This window comes from Convolutriloba macropyga, chromosome 10, assembly GCF_964194025.1.
Source record: "Convolutriloba macropyga chromosome 10, txConMacr16.3, whole genome shotgun sequence".
In the NCBI taxonomy this organism is placed as follows: Eukaryota; Metazoa; Xenacoelomorpha; order Acoela; family Convolutidae; genus Convolutriloba; species Convolutriloba macropyga.
In genome coordinates this window covers 23,214,216-23,240,650 of record NC_134477.1, presented here as the reverse complement: position 1 = coordinate 23,240,650, position 26,435 = coordinate 23,214,216, and the positions used below count along the sequence as shown (strand labels likewise).

At 36.2% G+C, this 26,435-nt stretch overlaps 1 protein-coding gene across 1 annotated transcript in view; it reads left to right on the top strand.

The window, feature by feature from the left end:
- The window catches only part of LOC142348828 (cilia- and flagella-associated protein 61-like), a 141,501-nt gene that overhangs the window by 47,641 nt on the left and 67,425 nt on the right, over positions 1-26,435 (top strand). Inside the window, exons 14-19 of the mRNA XM_075400355.1 lie at positions 3,995-4,103; positions 4,463-4,533; positions 4,770-4,896; positions 5,255-5,476; positions 14,815-15,001; positions 21,268-21,529. Coding sequence (XP_075256470.1) covers positions 3,995-4,103; positions 4,463-4,533; positions 4,770-4,896; positions 5,255-5,476; positions 14,815-15,001; positions 21,268-21,529 — 978 coding nt within the window. The remainder of the gene's footprint in view (positions 1-3,994; positions 4,104-4,462; positions 4,534-4,769; positions 4,897-5,254; positions 5,477-14,814; positions 15,002-21,267; positions 21,530-26,435) is intronic.

The following is a 26,435-nucleotide window of genomic DNA, read 5'->3' as shown; positions in this document are numbered from 1 at the left end:
GTGATTTTTTTTAGAAATAGTTTTCCCAATTAACTCATAGTCCGTTCTAGGTCTATTTTTTGTTTAGTCAATAAAATTCTTTGAATTGTACGTCAGGAGTTGTCGTGATATGTTTTTTTACTTCGTCGAACAAAAAAAATGTTTCGCTTTACCTCATTTTGCCGCTTTTTCAACATTTTGTGTGAAATCTTTGACTTCTCTAGTCTAGTTTCTCTCTTCTTTCATTCTGCTAAAAGTGATTTTGAAAATCAGTTGCTCAGCAAAGCAATTCAAAATGAACAGAGTCAGTATAAAAAGTTGAAGTCAGAAATAGAAACGGGATAAACCCATAAAGCCCAATTTAGATGCCCGCTATTTGAACATCGTTCCTATAAGTCTTAGTTACCATATCGAATGGTATCTCTTATTGGTATTGATAGTAGCCCTGTAGCCTCTCACTAGGAAACAGAAGTATGTTCAACTACGAAATGCCATCAAAATGAATCGGACTTAAAAAATGTTTTTGTACAATTTTTTTTTTCAATATCTATTCTTTCAATCCCAATCATGCTTATTGGAATCAACGGCGGCTATTTTCTGGCAATCTGCCGGGTATGTTTGTTTTTTGTACTCCTTCTGAGGATGTGCAGTGCAAGTATTTGCTTAAAAAGTTGAAATTATTTTTTCTCGAAACAGTCGAATTTTGTAAACGAGACGTTCTACTTGTTTCGTTTTTGTTTATCTTGCGCATATAGCGTTATGGGTTTTTGTTTGATCTTGGTGTAAGAATGGTAATTGTCAGGTCATTAGTTATTTTCTTTGCTCTCAAACGAAGTGTGTAGCAATTGTATTAGTCCCGTTGGTCTTTCTTTACGCGAGTTTTCGTCTGACCCATTTGACTTTTCGTCCTGAAATACGAGATAAATAGGTAGCGCCCAGCGAGCACTAAGTGATCATGGAGCTTTTCAGCTCACTAGTCTCCAAGTATGCGATTCCCAATTCCCACTCCTGCACATCTTTCAGGCCGTAAGGGCCCCGTGCAGTCATAGACCCTCCTGTCACCGACCGTTGCCCCCCCCCCCCCCCCCCCTCGTACGCTGACGTCACGCCCCTTCAATTAAGCTAAAGCTAGCCTCACTTTACTGTAGCTGGCTACTGACAAAGCCAACCGCTTGAACCGCTTGGCGGTAGATTGAGAGCAATTTCTCGATGTTAGTCGGTTGTTTTTTCGTTTTGCATTTGTTCACACAGCAAAGCTGCGGAATGATTTTAACACGCTTTAATAGTTCATCCCTGATTGTTTTCACAAAGCTTTTTTAGCAGCAGCGATAACTTTTTCTACCTGTTTCTATATCTATTATACGGCAGGCAAGTCGTATTTCGGCAGTCTGCCAGCTATGTTTACCAATAAATGCGTTTTGCAATCTATGTCATTCATACCTCAGTTCCTGAATTAACTTCATATTTTAACAGGTATTGAACCACTTGAAATGCCAATTATTTTGCAATATAAAACAGCTTTTAGCGGAATTGCCTTTTCCATGCTTTCTGGAGGAGCCTGGTTGGTTATTGTCAAAAATAAATGTTCAGAACTCTCATTTTATAATTTTGAAGCAGAACCACATCGTCAATTATTTTCGCAGAATATACAAAACTTTTCTATTTTTTAATTGTTATATGCCAGACTGATGAAATTTTTACTTATCAGTTTGACTCAAAATCAAAATGAAAATTTTTCGCATGAGGATCGTACTTGCAACGAAAACCACCTCTGAAAAATGGTTGAAATTTAAAAACTCCAGAATACTGCAGATTGATTTCAAAAGTGTTTTCAGTTCGGTGAAAAGAAGCAAGGATTTGACAGCAGTTGCTAAATTCTTATCAAGTGTTAACCCCTTTCCAGACCTTTTTTAAAACTCACAACGCAGTCCTTTACATTTTAACAACACATTTGAGTAGCCAATCAGGGTTATAACAAGGGGATCTTTTGGGCCGCCTTTGTTTTTACTACCATTACGGCCAATCATTATAGAAATTGAAAGAAAATTACCAAATCTAGTACAGCATAATAGGTATTTGGATGACGGCATTCTTGCTGGTACCGATCAACAACTTTGCTCAGCATTGAGTTTATTGACTAATTTTGTTGAAGGCTGCGGTATAGAGCTCAGAACAGAAAATGTGAGCTCTGGACACCCGTTGACTTGAATGCTATAGATAACAGGCAAAAAAGAAATAGCAAAGCAGTATTTGAATTCTTGGGCACTGGCATTGGCAATCCTCGCTTTGTAGCTGCATCTTCGACGAAAGAGTCAACAAAATAGAAAAACTGCTCGACAACTTTTATCTTGATGACCAACAGTGTGCAGTGCATTTGGAATTCTTCGAAGCTCTCATCGTTCCCCCAACATAGTGTATTCCCTGCGATGTAGCACTCCGTCCGAAGAATCCTCTGTTATTTTGCAGGATTTTGACAATCTTCAGAGAACAACTTTTCAGAATATGTTAGGCACCGTTATACGTGACAACGCTTGGAAGAGGGCTTTTCTACCAATAAGCAAGACTGGCGTTGGAATTGGACGAGTAGCTGACCAATTAAAAGCGGTGTATGTTTGTTCGATGTTTCAGTCAGACGCTTAGAACAAATAACCGGTGAGAAAAATATCAGACAACCAAATTGTCAAAGAAACAGTGGAAGAACTGAACAATCTAGAAATTACCCGGCATACTCAAGATTCAGGCGGCACTTGACGATGCTGCTTTTTCTAACCTTTTTGGTTATCAGATTTCAAATAAGGAAAAAGCTCGTTTGCTTTCACTACCGTTTAAACTTAATCAGGTGCCTGGCTTTCTGTACCTCCAATCCCTAGTCTGGGCCTTCAAGTTCAGCCAAATTAATTCTGAGCCGCATTGAAGTGTCTGATTTGTGTAACGTTATATATTGTCGAACGAAAACGCCCGTACCTTCTCCCAGTTTGTCCAGTCTTCCGAAAACGGTAGACTGGACAAGCTGGGTGATCACGCATTAAGCTGTCACTGGGGATATGATTTTGCAGCACGATAGAGCGAGGGAATGAATATTTGCTGCTTACTCGACTGCAAACTTAGCACCTGTGTGTAAACAGAAAAATTTGATTGCAGAGAACAACTCAAGGCCAGGAGACGTATTCTTGCCCAGCTGGTCAGCAAAGCAACCTGCTGCGTTGGTTGTAACCCTAACTTCCTCACTGCAGCTCAGTCTGTTTTCAGATGCGGCGAGGTGAGGTTCTGCTCTGACAAATGCCGAAGAAAGGAAATCTGAATAATTTGCCCAAAAATGTGCTGAAATGGGTATCCAGTTTGCACCACCATCGTTTGAATCTTTCGAGGGCTTCTCAGAGTTGGTTCGAAAAACTTTGAAACGTATAGCCTTACTTGCCAATGGCCGAAACTTTCAACCAGCTGGTTTATCAAGTGCCTACAACCGGTTATCTCAAGGAGTTGCAGTGACCTTAATGAGAGGTTCAGCCACAATACTGATCGCTAGAAATCCCCTGTTATGAGACTCATTCTTGCGACAACCTCAGCTGCACAATGATTAATTCATTGTCTTGGCTCAGCCAAATTTTGGGTTGTCCAATTACTGCTGTGCCAGAACTCGTTTGCCGCCCAATGAGTGTGGACAATCCTCATTTTTTTCTTCAATCCAATTTTGTGGGTTGATGAGGACGAAATTTTGATGACCTGATTGCGTGGGTTCATGGGAACACGCAAAAAGCAGGGACTCAATTGCGTGGGTACTATGGTGATTTGTGGGTACAGGCCTGATTGTAATAAAACATTCTGAGAATCAGCTAAACTTAGAATTGATTTCGACCATGAGTTCTATAACCAAGTTTTGTCTATTTAAGGTATGAAAAAGTTTTTACATAATAGCGTGCTAAAGTAACGTTGTAATTGGGGGCATAAAAACACTCGAGGTGGGCGAAACAGAGTACATTCTTGTTTTCATCACGATGTTACTGGTTGTTTGCAGGAGTCTGGACTTTATGGCGAAGGCGTTCGAGTGCTACCCTGACAAGGACTACTGTGTGATAACAGTGCCTCACATGGTGCCAGAGTTCATGCTACTGCAACAGTTTGTAGTGAGTAGTCACTTAATGCAAAATCAGTCTCATCAAGTTTTGTGCACCTCCCTCAAATGACCTTGTAGAGATTATAATTAATTTCAATAGTAGTTTCATTCAAGTCTATTATTTGATCATTGATTGCAACATCTTTCTCCTGCCTCAACACGATAGCTCCACTATTTCTTTTTTTCATTTATTTTCAACTCCCTCTCATAGGGTGAGCTGGTTAGAAATGTCTCAGAGCAAATCTAGACTGAAATTAACTGAGATTTGGTCGCAACAAACAGCACAAAAGCAATTTTAAATTATATCTGGGAATACATTAAGCCGGGTAATTCTGTGGCATCAGATGAAGTAACGTAATGATGTTTCAGCGAGTGGCGCCTAGAGTGCAAGCGAATCTTGACCAGGAACTCTATATATTCAACCGATATGGTCTGCTCCCGTAAGAACAAAAGCATTCTCCAGCTAATCCTCGGAGTTCCAAGAGTGACAATGGAATGAGACTAATGAAGATAACGGTTTTTAAACAAAGAAAATTATACCCAAAAAGTTAAACATACCCGAAACAAAATAATATTACATACAAATCATGCAGATTAATTGATGTTATTTCGACCATGAAATCAATCAATTAATCTAATATGTTTGAAACAAATTTATTCTGTATTTGTTGTTCAGTGATTTCAATGTGCGTGCTTCGATTGCTGCGGACTATGATCAGGTGGAAGTGTTGACACAGTCCATCCAAAATGGCGAGAGAATTCTGGCTGATCTGAAGCAGTACAATGAAGCAAGAAGAGACAAGGTGAGTTCTCTTGCAAACTCATAATTTGGTAAAAAAAAAAATTGAGAATGAGTTCAAAACAATAGTTTGGTCAAAAACGGTTGACTCTCCAATTATGAGTGGATAATGTCCAGTATTTGTTGACTATTTCTGAATAGCTGATAGCTAAATTTGAATCAGCCGCTGATTTTCAGCCTAATGTCAATTATAAATGATCAAAAATAAAAATTATTTTCTGAGCAAATTGTTCTGATTGGTTGAAATTAAACTAACTAGAATTGAAAGATCACTTCCTCACACAGACTAAATGAAAATAAGCAGTCAAACACTATAGCTGACCTTTGGCTGGTAGGAGATGATTGGTATGAGAGTGTTTTAGGATGGCACTCCTTTGCATGCATACTCTGCGTGTGTGAACAAGGGTGAGCAGGTGGTGGGTGTGGCGATAGTGAGACAGGAGGAGGGCATTGAGTACCTCAAAAGCCACTTCAATATCGAGGACTTCATCTACTATTCGCACCACCAGAGACAGGAACATGGACACTTGCACCATTTAATCATGAACCCTACCTTCCACCACCTAACCAAGACATTCCTAAAGGTAATTCCTTTTCACACTTCGCCAAAAACTTAGTTTTTTGGCTGCAAGCTGAGCGTAGCTACATTGCGGTACTCTTGGTCTTTGTTTAACAGCCGCCGTCAGCCTCTCAACGGCTATTATTTAGGCGCTCTCCTTTTACAATCGAACAAATTTGAATTATACTGGGGCGCTCTTTTTTACCACTCGAAGAGGAATATTGGTTTTCTTAAGGTTTTTTTTAACCGGAGGTACTATTTGTTCAAACGGTGTTTTGGCCTAAAACGCGAAGGTCAGTAAAAAAGAACATGATAATTCCTGAAATGATATATAAAATACATCATGCAGGTCGTGAATGCAATAAATAAATAACAGAAAAGGTCATTTTTGAATTATGCGCACCGAATGATTGAATAAGTAGACATAGATGGATTCTTTTCTTGGCAGTTTTAGAAGATTTTGACGAGGTTTCATTCGCCGTCGAAATTTCGTTATGATATCTTACACCACTGTGGATCACCCCGTGTTCAAGCTAATTAGATCTAGCAATGATTTTATTAACTAATTTTTTCGTCCGATTGTGATAAAAGTTGGCCGTTGGTAATGGTATGCCAGAAATATTTTTGAATGCTTGCTTTCTGTAATTAAAAATTTGTCTATTGTATAGTGCAGCCCTGTATTGTATTAACATCCGAAGAGGTAATATGTTATTGATCAGTTGAAGATCATGAGATGAATCAAACTTTCTACGATCGTAGCAAGCTTTGGCTAACCTATCTAATTGCTTTTCGAGAGCTGTTATAAGATTCTGTTATAAGATTTTCGAGAGCTGTTATGATGAGATAATAAGCACAAAAGTACTGCTGGATATTGCAGGTGACTAATGACAAGAGAATAAACAGCGCTTTTTTGAGCTTCCCGGAACGCAGTTTCGTAATGGATAGACGACTGATTTTATGCCTTGTGTCATGCTTCGTAAAACATTTTTTACCTGGGATTGAAAGGTGTTTTTTATCAATAGTAAACCAAAGATTTTTTATATAATATTTTGTCCATTAATTGTAATTGAAAGATTTTTAGATTCCGTGGAGCCAAAAACAATGAATTCCATTTTGTTAGCTTTGTATTTAAGAGAATGGCAATCAAAGTAGTTAGCCAGATTTTTGACAGCCTTTTCAAGAATTTCGAGACTGCCTGAACTTTTTTTCGGAGAATATGACTGCGTCTTCTGCGTATTGAAGTCTGTTACAGATTATATTGAATTGTAGGTCGTTGACGTAAATATTGAATAATAGTGGCCCGAGAACCGTACCTTGCGAAACCCCGCTGAATAATTACAACCAGTAGGATTTTACATTTTTTTAAACACAGTTAAACCATTCTTTAAGCAATCTTGGCTGACCGGGTAAAACCCAAGCTTTCGAGTTATGCGATTAAATTCTCATGGTCTATCGAATCAAATGCTTTTGACAAATCAAAAAAGCGGTTGCTATATGATCTTTTCTACTAAGCTGGCATCGTATTGTTTGTTAAATATACCAGTGCGGCTATCGTTGATTAATTTTTCCGGTATACAAATTGCGTTTTGTTGTAGATATTAGCTCTGTCGAGATATTCTTCGATTTGATCTGTAAGTAGTTTTTAAAAAACTTTTGACAAGGCAGGTGTAAAATAGATTGGTCTATAGTTCGTCAATATCGCCTTTTTTAAATAGCGGAGTGATTTGAGCAAATTAGTTGCGATTGAAACTGTTCGGCTTTCCAATGTTCATTAAACAGAAAACCCAACGGCTTAGCAGGTTTTGTGGTGCTCCTATTTTAAGTTCCCAGGCGGGCAAGTTAGAAAGACCAGTGTTTTATTTTTGTTTAAGTCAAGAAGCACTCTTAGACATTAATGGCTAGTTACAAATCTGAAAGAAAAATTGAGAGGAAGCGAGTGGTGGTTTTCAACCTGATATTTTTTTCATCATTTTTGTTGAACTTAAATGCTCCTAATTTATCAAAAATGTAGTTGAAGTGATGAGCAATCTCTTGTTTATTTGTTAATAGCCGCACAGCGATAGATGGGGCTATTATTGGCCTTCTCTTAGTTTTTTTCTATTTCGTCGTTGCGATTTTTGTTACGACCATATGACGTCAAAACCACTTCAAATCTGCTTTTTGTTCATTCGTTCATGCAATTTTAACTAAAGTGCGTGCTTGACGTCTCTTTTCACTCTTAGTGGAGCGAGTTTTTTTGTTCATTTGCGTGATTAAAGGTTTGGTCACAAGTGACTTTTATTTACTTCAATTCAAAGAGATAAGGTCAAACTGGTGTGTGTCACTCTTAAATGAAGGTTATTTGAGAGCCGCTAATAGAGGCAGCAAAAACTTATAAAAATTTTTAATCAAAATGTAACATATCAGCCTTCAATGAAACGACGAGTTTTTTCGGTCCGTCTTTTTAATTGCTCTCAAGCGAAGTTTGTAGCAATTATATTAGTCCTGTCGGTCTTTTTTTTATGCGATTTTTCGCTTGACCGATTTTTCGTCTGACGCTTTTGACTTTTCGTCCTCAAAAACGGGATAAACAGGTAGCGCCCAGCGGGCATTAAGTGCTCTTAGAGCCTTTGAGCTCTGTTTCAGCCCAAACCGTTTTGTAGACTTATACTTATGGTGTGAAGAGCGGTTCTTAGAGGTTGAAGACCCCCCCCCAACTGTTGACCCCCCCCACTATTGCCCCCACCCCCCACCGTGCAGTTGCCCCCCACCCGACTGTTGCCACCTCCATCATTACCCCGATGCAACCCCCCCCCCCCCCCCCCCCGTGGCTACTGACGAACAACCGCTCACTAAAAACGCAAATTTATTCTAATTTTCACAACTTTTTTCAAGGTTTTTAAAATTTTTTGTCATTTTTTGAGTTTTTATCAGCCCATGATGTCAAGGAAGCCACTCTATGGTTTGATTATAGGTTACTGCATAGTTTCTAAGGGTAATAGAATAGTTTCGACATTTCAACATTGCGAAGTTTTGCATTTTTAAAAAAACTTTCAATTTTTTTCAAGGTTTTTGAAATTTTTGTCATTTTTTGAGTTTTATTAGCCCTTCAGGTCAAGCAAGCCACTCTAGGGTTCGATAATAGGTTACTGGATAGTTTCTAGAGGTAATAGAATGATTTCGACATTTCAACATTGCGAATTTTTGCCAGTTTTTGGACGAAACTTTCAAATTTTTTCACGGTTTTCGAAATTTTTTGTCATTTTTTGAGATTTATCAGCCCTTGATGTCAAGGAAGCCACTCTATGGTTTGGTAATAGGTTACTGCATAGTTTCTAAGGGTAATAGAATGGTTTCAACATTGCGAATTTTTGCCATTTTTTGGACGAAACTTTCAAATTTTTTCACGGTTTTTGAAATTTTTTGTCATTTTTTGAGATTTATCAGCCCTTGATGTCAAGGAAGCCACTCTATGGTTTGATAATAGGTTACTGCATAGTTTCTAAGGGTAATAGAATAATGTCGACATTTCAACATTGCGATTTTTTGCATTTTTAAAAAAACTTTCAATTTTTTCAAGGTTTTTGAAAATTTTTCTCATTTTTTGTTTTATTAGCCTTTCAGGTCAAGAAAGCCACTCTATGATTTGATAATAGGTTACTGGCTAGTTTCTAGGGGTAATAGAATGATTTCGATATTTCAACAATGCGAATTTTTGTCAGTTTTTGGACGAAGCTTTCAAATTTTTTCAAGGTTTTTGAAATTTTTGTCATTTTTTGAGTTTTATTAGCCCTTCAGGTCAAGCAAGCCACTCTAGGGTTCGATAATAGGTTACTGGATAGTTTATAGAGGTAATAGAATGATTTCGACATTTCAACATTGCGAATTTTTGCCATTTTTTGGACGAAACTTTCAAATTTTTTCAAGGTTTTTTGAAAATTTTTGTCGTTTTTTGAGTTTTTTCAGCCCTTGATGTCAAGAAAGCCACTCTATGGTTTGATAATAGTTTACTGCATAGTTTCTAAGGGTAATAGAATGGTTTCGACATTTCAACATTGCGAATTTTTGCCATTTTTTGGACGAAACTTTCAAATTTTTTCACGGTTTTTAAAATTTTTTGTCATTTTTTGAGATTTATCAGCCCTTGATGTCAAGGAAGCCACTCTATGGTTTGATAATAGGTTACTGCATAGTTTCTAAGGGTAATAGAATATTTTCGACATTTCATTATGGCGATTTTTTGCATTTTAAAAAAACTTTCAATTTTTTCAAGGTTTTTGAAAATTTTTCTCATTTTTTGTTTTATTAGCCCTTCAGGTCAAGAAAGCCACTCTATGATTTGATAATAGGTTACTGGCTAGTTTCTAGGGGTAATAGAATGATTTCGATATTTCAACAATGCGAATTTTTGTCAGTTTTTGGACGAAGCTTTCAAATTTTTTCAAGGTTTTTTGAAAATTTTTGTCGTTTTTCAGGTTTATCCAGCAAGAGACAAGGAGACTCCTCTGGGGTTTGATAATAAGTTACTGCATTTTTTCTAGTGGCAGTGGAATGGTTTTAAACATTTTAACATCACTAATTTTAGCAAGTGTTTGATAAAACTTAAATTTTTTTTCAAATTTTTCAAAATTTATTGTCTTTATCTAAATTTTTCCAGCCCCAGGAACCAGGAAACCTCCTCTAGGCCTTGATGATAGGTTACTGAAAATTTTTTATAGGCCATAGAATAGTTTTCAACTTTTTAATAACATAATTTTATCGATTCCTTCATAAAAGTTTCAAGTTTTTTTAACAATTTTTGTCATAGGTTTATTGAGACTCAAGAGCCAAGGAACCTCCTCTAGAGTTTGATAATAAGTTTTTGTATTGCTTCTAGATGCAATGGAGTGTTTTAAAAGATAATAACATTTAACGAGTTCTGGCATTTTAAAAATTTTTGGCAATCTTTGTTTTTTGAAATCGTTTGTCATTTTTTTGAAAGTTTTTCCAGCCTAAAGAGCCAAGAAACCTCCTTCGAGGTTTCATAGTTAGCTGCTACTTAGTTTCTAGAGTTAATGGATTGGTTATCATTATTTTAATGACTCGAGTTCTCGCAATTTTTTGACAAAATTTAGTTTGAAAAATTGTTATGTATGGCTCTTTGAGCCAGTGAAACTGTATAAGGCTTGAAATAGGGATACTGGATAGCCTCTTGAGACAATAGAATTGTGTTCTGAAGATATGAATTTGGCAAGATTTTGTTAAAATTTGCTATTGTTTTTAAATTTTTGAATATTTTTGTCCTTTTCTGAGTTTAACAATCATTAATGGCCAACGAAACTTTTTAAGTCTTGCTGATGGGTTACATGACCAAAATCCAGAGACAACAATTGTTTTTGAACATTTTCTTTACTGCGAAATGTGGAAACTTTTTTGAATTTTGCACTTTCAGTTTTTTCTATATGATTTAGTTACTAACAAGGCTAGAAAACTAGTTGTAGAGTCGAATCTCATCATAGAAAAAATTCCTAGCTCTACTTCTGTGTTTGTTGGCTGGCGTTTCTCTCCTCTTTTTTGCTCACGTTTAATCTCGCACTCTCTCTCTCTCTCCTTAACTCTTTTGTTGATGCCGCATTTCAGCGGGTGTTATGTGGCGTGATGTCATCGTCTAATACCCAAATCGCAGGCCCCTTCAATCAAGCTAAAGCTAACATCACTAATAAACAGTGGCTAGTTACTGACGAAGCCAACCGCTCGCCGGTTGTTTGAGAGCAATTCGCCCGACGTTTGTCGGTTATGTTTTACCGTTTTAAGACTCCAGATCTACAAAGCTATTGCGGCTACTTTCTGGAAATCTGCCATATGTTTATGATTTCACCAAAGTCTTTTTTTTAAATAGTCGACTTTCTAACTTCATAACATTCCATTTCTTTCGACTGCTTGTGTTACTTCCAATCAACTGTTTCTAAAACTTTTCAAAATCTTTCATTTAGTTGGAATTGATTTCAATTGATTTCTTGCAGTGAGTTTTTCAAAAATTTTTTTGTTGAGTATATTTTTGTTAAGTGATTTCTTTGTATCTTTTTTCTTAATTTCTAGCTGCCTAGTTGTTGAGCTAACAATTTTTTGTGCTAAAGAGAAGGGGTTTATCGTTGCCTATATATACTTTTGTCAAAGAAGCATAAATTCTTACTGCTCTAAGAACATTATATTAAAAGTTGTATTTAGTGTTTCCATATCTGGTATTTAGAAATACCAAATATCTGGTATCCAATCTGAATTTTTAATTCTTTTCCGAAATGTTTCTGTATCTAAGTTTGTCTGATCAAAAGTTACTTATTACTCACGGTTGATTTTCTAGAGAGCGTTAACTTCAGAATCGAGAGTGTTGCCATATGGTTGTTCTTGATCAAGTATCAAAAACGTATGCTTTGTTTATCGTTAATGATCCATCCGTTGTTGTAAAATCAATTAATGTTCCTTTTTTGTTTCCTATTATAGTGGCCTGTGGCACGTTATTGATATTTTAAATCCTAAGGAACAACAACTGGATCAAATTTTGAACAATCTGAATGGTCCCAATAGTTCAAATTACAGTCTCCCATTAAAATTACCGGAATGTTTTGAGATAACGCCCGATCTAGTCCTCTGGCTAAGTTTTCAAGGAATTCGTCAGCATTTTTTATTGGGACAATAAGAAAGATTGAACAGGGGTTTTTGACTGGTTTCTTGGTGAGTAAATTTTACCCACACGGTTTTCACCCTTGCTTTCTCAAACAGGCCAATTCATTGTTCTGTATTTCAAATAGTATCGCTTTTGAAAGCGTATTTAATCAAGTTTTAGTGAAACCATATAGCAATTATGTCCAATGTAATTGACTAGATGTTTTAATTCGATGGATTTTGTGTTTAAACCCCGACAGTTTAGATGTAGTGTTTTTAGATTTTTAGTAAAGTCTCGCAGACGATTTTGAAAAATATCACTGTTTTTTTTGTTTAGGATGGGGGTTAATTTATTGTCTCCACCAGAATAGAGAAGTAATAAAAAGTAACCGCTAGAAATTGAGCAAATAGTTGGAAATGAAATAATTACATATTGAAAACATAGATTTGAGTGCTACTTGCCTATTAGATTGATTCTCTGTTTGAAATCGTGTAGTGCGGGAGGAGGATAGGCCACCGATATTTCAAACAGAATCAACAAGATTGTTAGTAATTTAAATTTATTTAGCATTTAATTTAGTACACTTTTCGACCGACAGAACATAAACATTGATCAGTATGGTAAAATTTTAATAAGTCTGTCGAGGTTAATAGAAATCCGGGTTTTTGAATGGGATTCGAGTATTGCGAATGGGTGGGGCCTGACCCTTATTGGTTGGTCCAATTTTATAGACAACATTTTTGTACCGTTTATTACTAGCATTTACTAAACTAGTCGAGTTTCTCAGAAGATAACTAAGGAGAAAGTTTTTAAGCATTGGTACACGACGAGAGTATTTCAGATGCACATTATCGTTGAAGAGTTAATTGTAGTCCAGCACATTTCCGTTAGAGTTAGGAGTATTGTGAATTATTTGGTTGAGTTTAAGCACTTGAAAGTCATTATCCAACTTTTCCATTCCAACAGTTACTCATTGAATTCATCAATCATTTCATGTTTGACACTATAAGCAAGGCTTTTTGTTAAGGGTGGCACCTCACAAAGTACAAACACATCCGGTGCAAATTTGTCTTTACGTTTCATAAACAGCTCGTTGAATTCTGTAAAGATATCATTAGCAGATTTATTAAACTTCAATATGTTTTTAGTTCCCTCTTGTAGGATAAAAGTTTTCAGCTTTTTGTTCGGTAGTCATCTAATATTTTGAGTTTTTCTTTTTTGTTAATCCTCTAAATGTGTAGACACTACAATCATGGAGAAGGCTTTTGTCTTCCAAGTTTTGCTACAATACTGCTGCCAAAAGCTATATTGTTTTCCCTCTTTTTTGGGTGGGGTTGCTTTGAACACTGTAACCTTATCACTGCACAAACCCTCTCCAGTTGATGATGAAACCCCCATGATCTGCCAAATGATCTGCAGTCACTTTGTCCTGAGCTACTTTTATGATAACCTCACAGATAAATTCCTCTTTAGCAGTGAGTTTTTTAATATTTATTTAGAAGGTCATGTGAAACGATTTTCAATAAAAGAGCAACTATTAAGGAGCTGTTCAATTCGCTGTTAGGAAGCTGTTCAATTGCCGTTTTCTGAACGAGAAGTTCTGATCATGCGCTGCGTTCTGTGAATGACCTTCCAACTTCCAAAAGTGTTTTTGAGAGAATGGCGTATATATAACCGTTATTAGCCGTTTTTTTCGTTGCTTGTGTTACTTTGGTGCATATAATCTTTTACCAATGCTGAAATTGATACCACAATGTTTTTGAAAAACTAAAATTTCGTGCCTATATTGCACATGCTAATCCGATTTTGGCAGTTTTTTCATTGTTGCTCAGTTTTTTGTTTGTAGTTTTGTTTTAATTAGTAGGAAGCCTTTTTGTTCACCGCCAGGGATTTTAATTTCGTGTTATTAATAATTAAATATTTTTTGGCGTTAAGTTGAAATTCAGTAGATAATTGTTTCATACGTGTATTTTCAAACAATATGTTGACATTTTTTGCATTTTATGTTTGGAGTCTTTGAACTCTTTTCCTTTTTAATAGCCGCCTTAGCTTGTGAGCCGGCTATTATAGCGCTCCTTTTTAAATAGCCGTGAAGCGGTAACTGCGGCTATTATTATTCTTCTCTTGGCTTTTTTTTTTCGTCGGCAAGATTTTTGTTACGACCATGACGTCACAATCACTTCAAATCTGCTTTTTGTTCATAATAATAATAATAATAATGAATTCAATCAAAGTTTCAATAATTAAAATTTCTCGAAAACTTTCCATCCTGAAGGGTAACTTTTATATTTGAATCTTTTCACTGCTTCCCCTTCCAAAAAGTTCTTCACTTCTCTTCGAAACTGAAATGGATTTTTGTGTGGTGAATAGTTAGAAAAACTGTTAAGTTGAAACAAAGAATTATTGATTCGTTCATGCAATTTATTGCAAGAGTTGTCTCTGCGTTCTCATTAACCGATAGGCCGCTCATGTGACAGAAAGTGATACACGATTTGTCGGGGGGGGGGGGGGTCCCCGTGACAATACGTGTATTTCTGTAATGTATAGACAGGATAGCTCATTGTCACAGTTTAAATAAACCATCAAAATAGCAATTGTAGGTGTAATTGTAGGTAGGAATAAGGCATCCGTTTGGATGCTACTTCTCTACGTTTACTGCCTAATTGTCTCTTTGCGAATCTACAAGCAAAATAACAGAGTGGTGTCTCTGATGTTCGTGAACCACTTTTGCGTTTTGATAGGAAATAATGAGAATGGATGGGAAGACGTGTCTCTACTACCCAGTAAGTGCTCCGCAATTTGACCCTGAAGATGGGAGTGTTCTTCCTGACCCAGAGGCAGAGAGACACACTCTTGTTACTTGTTTGGGTGAGATGGTCCCAATCAGACCCAGGAAGCAAATCTCCTATCCCATTGAAATGCTACATGGTAAGCTTGACCAACAGAGTTAAATGAAACTCTTTTCAGGATCTTGACTGGATTCTGGCTAAGAAAACCTAAAATTTGAACTAACTTGTAAGAACGTCAAGAAATGATTTACGGGCGGAATTGGTTTAGGAGCATGGCCATTGGACTGAGCAAGATCTCGTTCTTAAGAGTTTCGTCACGAATACCCCGATGTAGCATGTCTTAGCAAGGTGTAACAGCTTCCGTTTCAATTGATAGCAGCTATTTTTCTTTGATCTTCTGGTTGAATACTTGCTGCAGATAACGGATCAGACTATTTTAAATTCAATGTTGTTATTTTTTGAAAAAAAAATGTAATTTTTTCTTACCCGAATTGAAAATTTGCTCTCATTGCGCCTGTTTGCAATTATTTATGTTTGTTCTCAAACAAAGTTTGTAGCAATTATTTTAGTCCTGCAATTTTTTTAATAGCCGCTGTCAGCCTCTCAACGGCTATTATTTAGTCGCTCTCCTTTTTTTACAATTCAAATAATTTGAGTTGTATTGGGGCGTTGTCTTTTTAAGATCTTTAAATATTTTCATGATTTTTGAAGTCATATTAGAGTAGTGATTTTGGTCACGCCGAAACAAAAACTGGAGCGAAGAAAACGAGTGGATATGTGGCGTGAATTTTTGTCACTCTAATTTTAAAGTAGTGAGAAAACGGTGTTTGAACAAAAATTCGCTTTCTCGCTAGTGGTTTTTTGATCACATGCGGCATTTTGACAATAATTTTTGCTGTTTTTTTTCAAAACTTACTATTTCAACTCAATGGATTTTAAATTCTCTCACTCATTGAATTACACAATGTAATGAATACGGTCAAAGTCAATAGATCAAATTTAAAAGATCAAAAGAAACGGGATATAAGCATATGAAGCGCGGTCATTGAGTCAATTGCATTAGGTTATCAAAGTTCTTTGAAGCGATTGCTAGGTGGCATTGGTATTATGCTTAACGGCGTTCAGTTTAGAAGCTGAATTAGGTGTATTTATAGAATCTAACCGAATATGCAGAACTTGCACACCAAATAAAAAAAGTTTGACACTCAGAAAAATTCTGTCAATTTCCATCTCTTATTTTCTGTTTCAATTCCATTATGCGTCAATCGGGTCAACGGCGGCTTTTTTCCGGCAATCTGCCGGCTCTGTTTAAAATTCACTCGCTGTAAGTCTTTGTATTTTGGACTTTTGTAACACACATGAGTGCTTTGAATTTGAACTAATTCAATTTAAAGTTGTAAAAGTGCAAAAGTCATTTTATTATGTGAGATAAGTCACATATAATCACAATATAATCACTTAAATGGCCTAAAAACTTTTGCTAGAGTGAGTGAAATGACGCCATAACTTTTCAGCTTTGGTGTGAAAACAAATGCAAAGTGTGAACGAAAGAGTGGCAGACGACGAAGCAAAAAAAACGTAGCAGGGGAAGACCTACAGTTTGAAAATTTTTGCTGACTGAACAGAAAACTAGACCTCGAATGAACTATGAATGAATTCAGAAATAAATCTGTCAAAAAAATTTAAAAACAGTAAAAATCAAAGTCAAATTGCCACATGTGAACAAAAAGTCATAAGCGAGAAAGGGAATTTTCGTTCCAATGCCTTTTTTCTCACTTTACTTCGGAATTAGAGTGAAAAAGTTTTTACGCCGTAAAACCTCTTGATTTTTTGCTCCACTTCCAGCTTCCGCGTGACCAAAATCATTCTTCAAAAATTATGAAATTGTGTGAAAAGATCTTTAAAAAGATAGCGCCCCAATACAATCCAAATTCTTCGGGTTGTAAAAACAGGAACGCCGCAATTTAGGTACGCTCAGCGTACAACTTCGCAGTTATTCGAAATTAATTTAGATGTGTAGTATGTTTGATATTTTTGATTTAGATAAGGTTGGTGTACTGATTATATAGCACGACTCGTCAAGGCGTTTCTGGTATTGTACCTGTTTTTATGAGATTTGCTATTTTTCTATTGACCGGTTTTTCGTCTGGCAGGTTTAACTTTTTGCCCTCAACAATGAGATCAACTGGCAAAGCCCGGAGGGCGTCAAGTGGTTGAGCAGCTCTCTTAGAAGAGCCTTGCTCCTTGATAGTCTAAGTATCCGATTCACTGAAACTCTCGACGATATAAATTCCTTGTGTGAAGGGACTACTACTGAATCAAACCGCTCACCGTTTGAAAGCAATTAGAGCGACGGTGGTCGGCTACGTTTCTGAATATCTGTTAACTTTTTGATAACCACCTCAGCTCTGCCGGCTATTATAGCGCTCCGTTTTTAATAAGACTCCAATAAGCTTTATGGTTTTCTGTTTTTTTGGATAAGTGAGCGAACAAGAAACCGGAAGTTCATGGAGAGAATAAATTTTGTAAAAGTTGTTTCAATGAGAATTTGAAGAGGGAGAAAAGTGTTTGTTTTGTTCATACCTTTTGAAACAGACCGAGAAATTTAGGCGTGAGAAAATTTTCGCTAAGCGAGGAAATTTTGTTCACGTGCGGCTTTTTCAAGCGTTTTTTTTTTATTTTTTGAAGCTTCGATGTGGTCTAAGAGACTATTCCAGATTGAAGTTATAGTATTCAGGTTGTTTTGATAGCTTTTTGATTGTTTTTGGTGATTAATTGGAGGTTTACGCTGATTTGATCGTTTTTTAATCTAATTATCCGGTTTTAAGGCTATTTTAGCGATTTCTGGCCTCTTATTGTATTGTATTGCTTTTGCTTGTCACTGAATGTAAGCTTAATGTTTTTTTATAACAAATTGAATACAGCTTTGTTACCACGAAGAATTTATTTCTTTGAATTTGACAAAAAGAATTGCGAGACATTGTTTAATTAATTTTAAAATTTCTTAGTTCTTCGCTTTTTTCCAAAATTAGAGCTGTTTTTCTGTTTTTGTGGATTGTCCGAGTGTGTGTGAGCTATTTAATTGTCTCGATTACATCTAATTTTGTTATCACTTGGTATTTGTACTTGTGCAAATTGAAAAATTAATTGAATATTTTTTATAGCTGCGAAGCTGTAAGCTGAGCGAAGCTATATTGCGGTGCTTTTGGTTGTTTTGTTTCGTCGTCTGACGCTCTTTTTTCTTTTTAGATTTGTTCACACAGCAAAGCTGAAAAAGTCAAATTTTCTGAATGACTTCCTCCTCTCACTAACGGCATTTGCGCGCGTGACGTCATTTCTCACTCGCTTTAGCAAATGTTTTTAGGTTATTTGCGTGATTAGATTTTGAGCATACGTGACTTACCTCACTCAATAAAATCACTTTTGCACTTAAAACTTTTGCACTTTGAGTTTAATTTGAATTTGTTTAAGGGCAAAAGAACTCATATGTGCAGTAAAGGTCCCTAATGAGAGGCTTCTGCGGAATGAATTTTAGCAAGCTTTATTAATTCATCGCTGAATGTTTTTTAGCCTAGTTTTTTGAGCGGCGCCGATTTTTTCAATTTAGATCTGTATCTGTTTCTATCTCTGTTTTTATTCATTTAAAGCTTCTCGCTTCTTTGATGCTCACTACGATCAAAAACCAGATATTCGGCAGGCTTTTTTGGCAAAGGTATCTTTTCCGAAATTCTTCTGGCTATGTTCCGAAGTTCATAGCAATTTTCGCTTGACCATTTTGAATTTTCGAGTAACTTTTACGCCCTTGACTTTTTGCGTTTCGCGTGATCTAAAATTCTCTCTCAATCACAATTTAAAGCAGCTGGACTCAATTAACGGCAATTTAAAACTAAAAGTCAAATGAAAAGTGTGCCGAAACTGGTGCCATCTTTCACTTTAAATCTTCATAGTGGTATATGTTAACCTCTAATGTGGTTATTTGAAGCCCACTATTGAACTTCTTAGTCCGATTTAGGCTCCTGCTCCCCCCTCCCACCAAAGCAGGCCGCAATTGATTAGAGCTCCCACTAGTTGTTCGATAGCAACTCTTCGGACGTTTAGACGGTTGTTTTTACAATTCAAAAAAATTTCAATTGTGTTGCGGCGCTGTCTTTTTTTAAGATCTGTTCACATTTTCATGATTTTTGAAGTCAAATTAGACTAGTGATTTTGGTCACGCCGAAACAGGAAGTGGAGTGGTTTTGCGGCGTAAAATTTTTTGCTCTAATTTTAAAGAAGAGTGAGAATACGGTGTTTGAACAAAAATTCGCTTTCTCGCTAGTGGTTTGTTGTTCACATGCGGCAATTTCACTTTGATTTTTACTCTTTTTTCGATTTTTTGGATCGGATTTTTTTCTGAATGGTTTTTCCAATCCTTTCATAGTCCGTTCTACGTCTAGTTTTCTGTTTAGTCAATGAAAATTCTTTGAATTGTAGGTCAGGACTTGTCCTGCTATGTTTTTTTGTTTCGTCGTCTGACGCTCTTTTTTCGTTTTACATTTGTTCACACAGCAGAGCTGAAAGAGTAAAACTTTCTGAATGACTTCTTCCTCTCACTAAAGGCATTTGCGCGCGTGATGTCATTTGTCAATCACTTTAGCGAAAGTTTTTATGTTATTTGCGTGATTAGATTTTGATCATACGTGACTTACCTCACTCAATAAAATCACTTTTGCACTTAAAACTTTTGCACTTTGAGTTTAATTTGAATTTGTTTAAGGTCAAAAGAACTCATATGTGCAGTAAAGGTCCCTAATGAGAGGCTTCTTCGGAATGAATTTTAGCAAGCTTTATTAATTCATCGCTGAATGTTTTTTAGCCTAGTTTTTTGAGCTGCGCCGATTTTTTCAATTTAGATCTGTATCTGTTTCTATCTCTGTTTTTATTCATTTAAAGCTTCTCGCTTCTTTGATGCTCACTACGATCAAAAACCAGATATTCGGCAGGCTTTTTTGGCAAAGGTATCTTTTCCGAAATTCTTCTGGCTATGTTCCGAAGTTCATAGCAATTTTCGCTTGACCGTTTTGAATTTTCGAGTAACTTTTACGCCCTTGACTTTTTGCGTTTCGCGTGATCTAAAATTCTCTCTCAATCACAATTTAAAGCAGCTGGACTCAATTAACGGCAATTTAAAACTAAAAGTCAAATGAAAAGTGTGCCGAAACTGGTGCCATCTTTCACTTTAAATCTTCATAGTGGTATATGTTAACCTCTAATGTGGTTATTTGAAGCCCACTATTGAACTTCTTAGTCCGATTTAGGCTCCTGCTCCCCCCTCCCACCAAAGCAGGCCGCAATTGATTAGAGCTCTCACTAGTTGTTCGATAGCAACTCTTCGGACGTTTAGACGGTTGTTTTTACAATTCAAAAAAATTTCAATTGTATTGCGGCGCTGTCTTTTTTTAAGATCTGTTCACATTTTCATGATTTTTGAAGTCAAATTGGACTAGTGATTTCGGTCACGCCGAAACAGGAAGTGGAGTGGTTTTGCGGCGTAAAATTTTTTTGCTCTAATTTTAAAGAAGAGTGAGAATACGGTGTTTGAACAAAAATTCGCGCTAGTGGTTTGTTGTTCACATGCGGCAATTTCACTTTGATTTTTACTGTTTTTTCGGTTTTTTGGATCGGATTTTTTTTCTAAATGGTTTTCCCAATCCATTCATACTTCATTCTACGCCTAGTTTTTTGTATGAACCCAATTTACATTTCTCGTTAGTAGTTTTTTTCTTCACATGCGAATTTTGACATTGATTTTCTTTTTTATCTGATTTTTTTAGAAATGGTTTTTCCAATTCGCTCACAGCCCGTTTTAGGTCTAGTTGTTTGTTTAGTCAATGAAAATTCTTTGAATTGTACGTCAGGACTTGTCCTGCTCTGTTTTTTAATTGTTGTACTATAATTTCCCTAAGTTCACAGCTTGTTCAACATTCTGCGTGACGTCTCTAGGTTAGTTTCAATTTTCTCTCATTCTGCTAAGTGTTTTTAGACAGCAGTTGCTCAGCAAAGCAATTCAAATTGAACAGAGTCATTATCAAAAAACGAAATCAGAAATAGAAACGGGTTAAAGCTCAATTTTAGCTGCCCGTTATTCGAACTTTGTTTTAGTTACCATCTCTAATGCTTATTGGTATTGATACTTACCGCTGTGTCGTCTCACTACGAAACAGGAAAATCTTCAGCTCCAAAATGCCATCAAAATTTTTCGCTTTTTAAAACTGTTTGTACACAAAATTTTTTTTCACGAATTTTTTTCTCTTCTTTAAATCCCAACCTTGGTTTTGGGAATCAACGGCGGGGTTTCCTCATATTCTCAGTCGTTCAATGGTTCAATGAATTTCACTGGTTCAATGAAATTTTTTTTGGGTTAAGGCAACGTGCCATCTGAGCGGGTGCTGAAAGAGATGAGTCCTTTCGCCCTATACTCAATCAATCGGAAGCTAGTGTTGGAGCCCAAAATAGCAATCAATGCCCGAGTGGTGATAGTGGGTGCATCGGACACTAGCGTGGCATTTCTGGAGTCCCTCGTGTTCTCACCACACTTGAAGTTCAACAACATTACCCTCGTGTCACCCCATGGATTGCCCGGAGAACTGCCGGTGTCAAAAGAGGCCCAGCAGTTTCTAGCTCAAAGGTAAAAGGAGTACTTTGCCAACATTGTTTAGGAAATATTAACATGTCAACGGATAACTAATAGCCGAGCACACGAAATCAAACGCGATTCATACTCTGTCAAAATGGATCGAAAACTTTGAATGATATTGAGTTACGCGTTGAGCTGTCAGCTAAGTTCTCTTTCAGTGAAAAAAAAACTATTAGCTACACTATTAGCTTAGTTAAATAGCTTTGTCTACGCGATGTATGACAAAATACTGTGCAGGAGGAATGTTAGTTCTTTTTTTAAACAAAAATGGCAGTTTTTTCGGTGACGTTCTTTACGCATTTTGAAAATGTGCTATCGAAATTTGTTTTGGCCTCTAACATGGGTCAAAAGATTTCGATCAGTTGAATATTGAAGTCCCATCCTCATGCACGTTGTTTCAATTCAATAAAATTTGAGTTGTGTTGCGACGCTGTTCTTTTACGACTCGAAAACGCGTTATGATATTCCGTTCTTTTAAACAAGTAAGTGAGCAAAAAATTTGGGGGAGTGAAACCGGGAGTTTGAGAAAGTTGTTTCGATTAACAAATTTGAAGAGCGCCGAAAGGAAAGAGTGGTTATTTTGTTCATACCTTTTAAAACAGAGCGAGAAACGTGGGTGTAACAAAATTTGTGATGAAAACATTCAGGTTGATTCGATCGCGTTCTTCTGGTATTTATAGTTTGAAGCTAATTTGAAAGTTTTTCACACATTTTGAGGAATTGACTGTTTTAGCAGTTTGCAAGTTGGCTCCCGGTCTTATTTCTTTTGCGTTTACTGGTAAACGAATTGAAGCCTAATGCTCGCACAAAATTTATGCATTTTTTAAAAAATTTTGTGCTATTAATAATTTTTTTCTTAATAGCAGCCCTCATCTTCTCAGCCGGCTATTATAGCGCTCCTATTATTACAATCCAATGAACTTGGATTGTATTGGTGCGCTGTGTTTTTTTAAGATGTTCTCACCCATTTTTCAATGACTTTGATCTTTCAAAACGGGATAAACTGGTAAAGGGCAGCGGGCATCAAGTTTCATTAGAGGCCCAAAGTGGGTCTTAGTAGTCCTTCAAGTGCTTAGTGTGGTGCAGCTGCTGAGATAGCCTTAATTTAAGGTTAAAAGGTTATTGAGAGCTCAAAATGATGCAATTTTTCATGTTTTTTGTGATTTTTTTGGTATTTTTAATTGCTCTCAAACGAAGTTTGTAGCAATTATATTAGTCCTGTCGGTCTTTTTTATGCGATTTTTCGCTTGACCGATTTTTCGTCTGACGCTTTTGACTTTTCTTCCTCAGAAACGAGATAACAGGTAGCGCCCAGCGGGCATTAAGTGCTCTTAGAGCCTTTCAGCTCTGTTTCAGCTCAAACTGTTTTGGAGACTTATTTTTATCGTGTGAAGAGCGGTTCTTAGAGGTTGAAGACCCCCCCCCCAACTGTTAACCCCCCCACTATTGCCCCACCCCTCCCCACCGCGCTCTTGCCCCCTACCTGACTGTTTCCCATCCCATCAACACCCCCCCCCCCCATGGCTAGCTAGTGACGAACAACCGCTGGCTAAAAACACGCAAATTTATACAAATTTTCACAATTTTTTTCAAGCTTTTTGAAAATTTCTGTCATTTTTTGAGTTTTATCAACCCTAGATCTCAAAGAACCCACTCCATGGTTTGATAATAGGCTACTGCACAGCTTCTAGTGGTAATAGAATGGTTTCAACTTTTCAACATCGCGAATTTTTGCATTTTTTTGAAAAAAAACTTGCAAATATTTTCAAGGTTTTTGAAAATTTTTGTCGTTTTTTAGATTTATCCGGCCTCGAGAGCCAAGTAGCCTCCTCTAGAGTTTGATAATAGATTACTGTATAGTTTTTAGACGTAATGGAATTTTTTCAAGATTTTAACATCACAAATTTTAGCATTTTTTGAAAAAAATAGAATTTTTAAATTTTTTTTAAATTTTATTGTCATTATTCAAGATTTTTCAGCCTAAGGGTTCAAAAAAAGCTGCTTAAGGGTTCGATAAAAGGTGGCTGCATACTTTTTAGTGGTATTGGAATAGTTTTCAACTGTTTAATATCACAAATTTTATCGATTTGTTTGATAAAACTTGCAATTTTTGCAAGTTTTTGGAAAATTTTTGTGATTTTATAGGTTTATCGAGCCTCAAGAGCCAAGGAACCTCCTCTAGAGTTTGTTAACAAATTATTGTATAGTTTCTAGATACAATGGAGTGTTTAAAGATTTTAACATTTAACGAGTTTTAGCTTTTTTTTTGAAAAATTGCTGGCAATTTTCATGTTTTTTGAAATTTTGTCATTTAGGTTTTTCCAGCCTCAAAAGCCAAGAAACCTCCTTCGAGTTTTGATACTAAGCTGCTGCTTAGTTTCTAAAGTTAATGGAATGGTTATCATTAGTTTAATGACTCGAGTTTTAGCAATTTTTTTGATAAATTTCAATTTGAAAAATTATCATGTTCCAAGTGTATGGATCTTTGAGCCAGTGAAACTGTTTAAGGCTTGAAATAGACATACTGGATAGTCTCTTGAGACTATAGAATGATGTTCTGAAGATATTAATATCACGAATTTTAGCAAGATTTTGTTAAAATTTGCAATTGTTTTAATATTTTTGAATATTTTTGTCCGTTTCTGAGTTTAACGATCATTACTGGCCAACGAAGCTTTTCAAGTCTTGCAGATGGGTTACATGACAAATATCCAGAGACAAAAATTTTTTGGAACATTTTCTTTACTGGGAAATTTGGAACCTTTTCTTCTGAATTTTTTTGGAAAAAATTTTTTTGGAACATTTTCTTTACTGGGAAATTTGGAACCTTTTCTTCTGACCTTCGTCAAATCTTATCATGGAAAAAATTCCTAGCTCTCTCTCTCTCGCTTGCTCTTTCTGTGTTTGCTGGCCTTTCTTTCCTTCTCGTTCTCGCTCACGTTTAATCTCGCACTCTCGCTCTCTCTCTCTCTCTCTCTCTCCTTAACTCTTTTGTTGATGCCGCACTTCAGCGGCTGTTATATGGCGTGATGTCATCGTCTAATACCCTAATCTCAGGCCCCTTCAATCAAGCTTAATCTAACCTAACTAAACAGTGGCTAGGTACTGACGAAGCCAACCGCTCGCCGGTCGTTTGAGAGCAATCAGCCCGACGTTAGTCGGTTATGTTTTGTTTGATTAGTCTTAGGTTGAAGTTTTTAAAAGTTGAAGGTCTTTTGCGAGACAAATTAAGAGAGTTTTTCTGCTTTTTTCGTAATGTCCGAATTTGTGTTAGCAATTAAGTTGTCAGGATTACTTGTATTCTACTAGTGGAAATTGAAAAATGAATTGAATTTGATTTTTTTTGTTTAAATTATTTTTTAATTAATTTTTTTAAGCACAACTAATGTAGTCTATACGCTTCCTTGATGATCGCTGTGATCAGAAACTACATATTTAACAGGTTGTTTTAGGAGAAGTTATCTTGGAGTCTCCTCCAAACTTCTTCCGGCTAGGTTTTTTTGTCGTACTAAAATTTTTTGGCTTTACCTTAGTTCACAGCTTGTTCAAGATTCTGCGTGACAATTTTTCGACTTCTAGGCTAGTTTCAATTTTCTATCATTCTGCTCAGTGTTTTTGGACAGCGGTTGCAAAGCCAAGCAATTGAAATTGAACAGAGTCTGTATCGAAAAACGAAATAAAAAATGGAAACTGGATAAAACCATAAAGCCCAATTTTAGATGACCGTCACTCGAACTTTGTTTTAGTTACCATCTCTAATGCTTATTGGTATTGATACTGACCGCTGTAATGTCTGACTATGAAACAGGAAAATGTTCAGCTTCAAAATCACATCAAAATTGTTGGAACTTTAAAATTGTACACAAAAAGCATTTTTTAATGACCGCACAGCCATTGCTGGGGCTATTATTGGCCTTCTCTTGTTTTTTTTATTGCGCCGTCAAGATTTTTGTTACGACCTTATGACGTCACAGCCACTTCAAGTTCGCTTTTTCATTTGTTCATGCAATTTCAACTGAAGTGCGTGCGTGACGTCATTTTTCGCTCTTAGTGGAGCGAATTTTTTTGTCCATTCGCGTGATTAAATTACCTCTCTCAAAAATGACTTCCTCACTTTGAAATTGACTTTTATTTACTTTAGTTCGAAGAGATAGGGTCAAATGGGTGTGTGTCACTCTAAATGAAGGTTATTTGATAGCAGTTATTAGAGGCAGCAAAAACTTATACAGATTTTTAATCAAAATATAACATATCAGTCTTCAATGAAAAGACAATTTTTTTTCGGTCTGTCTTTTCTACTATTTTTTGAGACTGCAGATCTACGAAGCTATTGCGGCTATTTTCGGACAATCTGTCAGCTATATTTTTCATTAGTTTTTCTCTTCTTTCAATCCCAACCTTGGTTATGGCAATGGCGGCTTTTTCCGACATACGGCCGGGTTGGTTTATTTGAATAAGTTTTTTTTCTAAATTGCCAAGTTTTCTTTCTTTCATACGATTGTGATCGAACACCTGGGTTTTCAACGCGCTGATCCTAAAATACATTGGTTTTTCTGCTTGTTTTAGTATTAAGCTTAATATAATAGATATCAGTATAGAAGCTGAATTATGTGTAATATTAGAATCTAACGGAAACTACGCCAAATTAGAACGCCAAAAATAACAAAATAGACACAAAACAAATTTTTTCTTTTGTTTATCTCTTCTTTTTCTGTCTTTATTCTGTTTCAATCCTGGTTTACATCATGTGAGTCAACGGTGGCTATTTGTGATCTATAATTGTCTGATCTCATTACTTTTAAATCTACAAACTTCATTGATAGTATTGACGTGCTTATTTGGGTACTCAAGTAATAGGGTTTAAAATCTTGAATTAAATTTTCTGTTTCAAAAATGT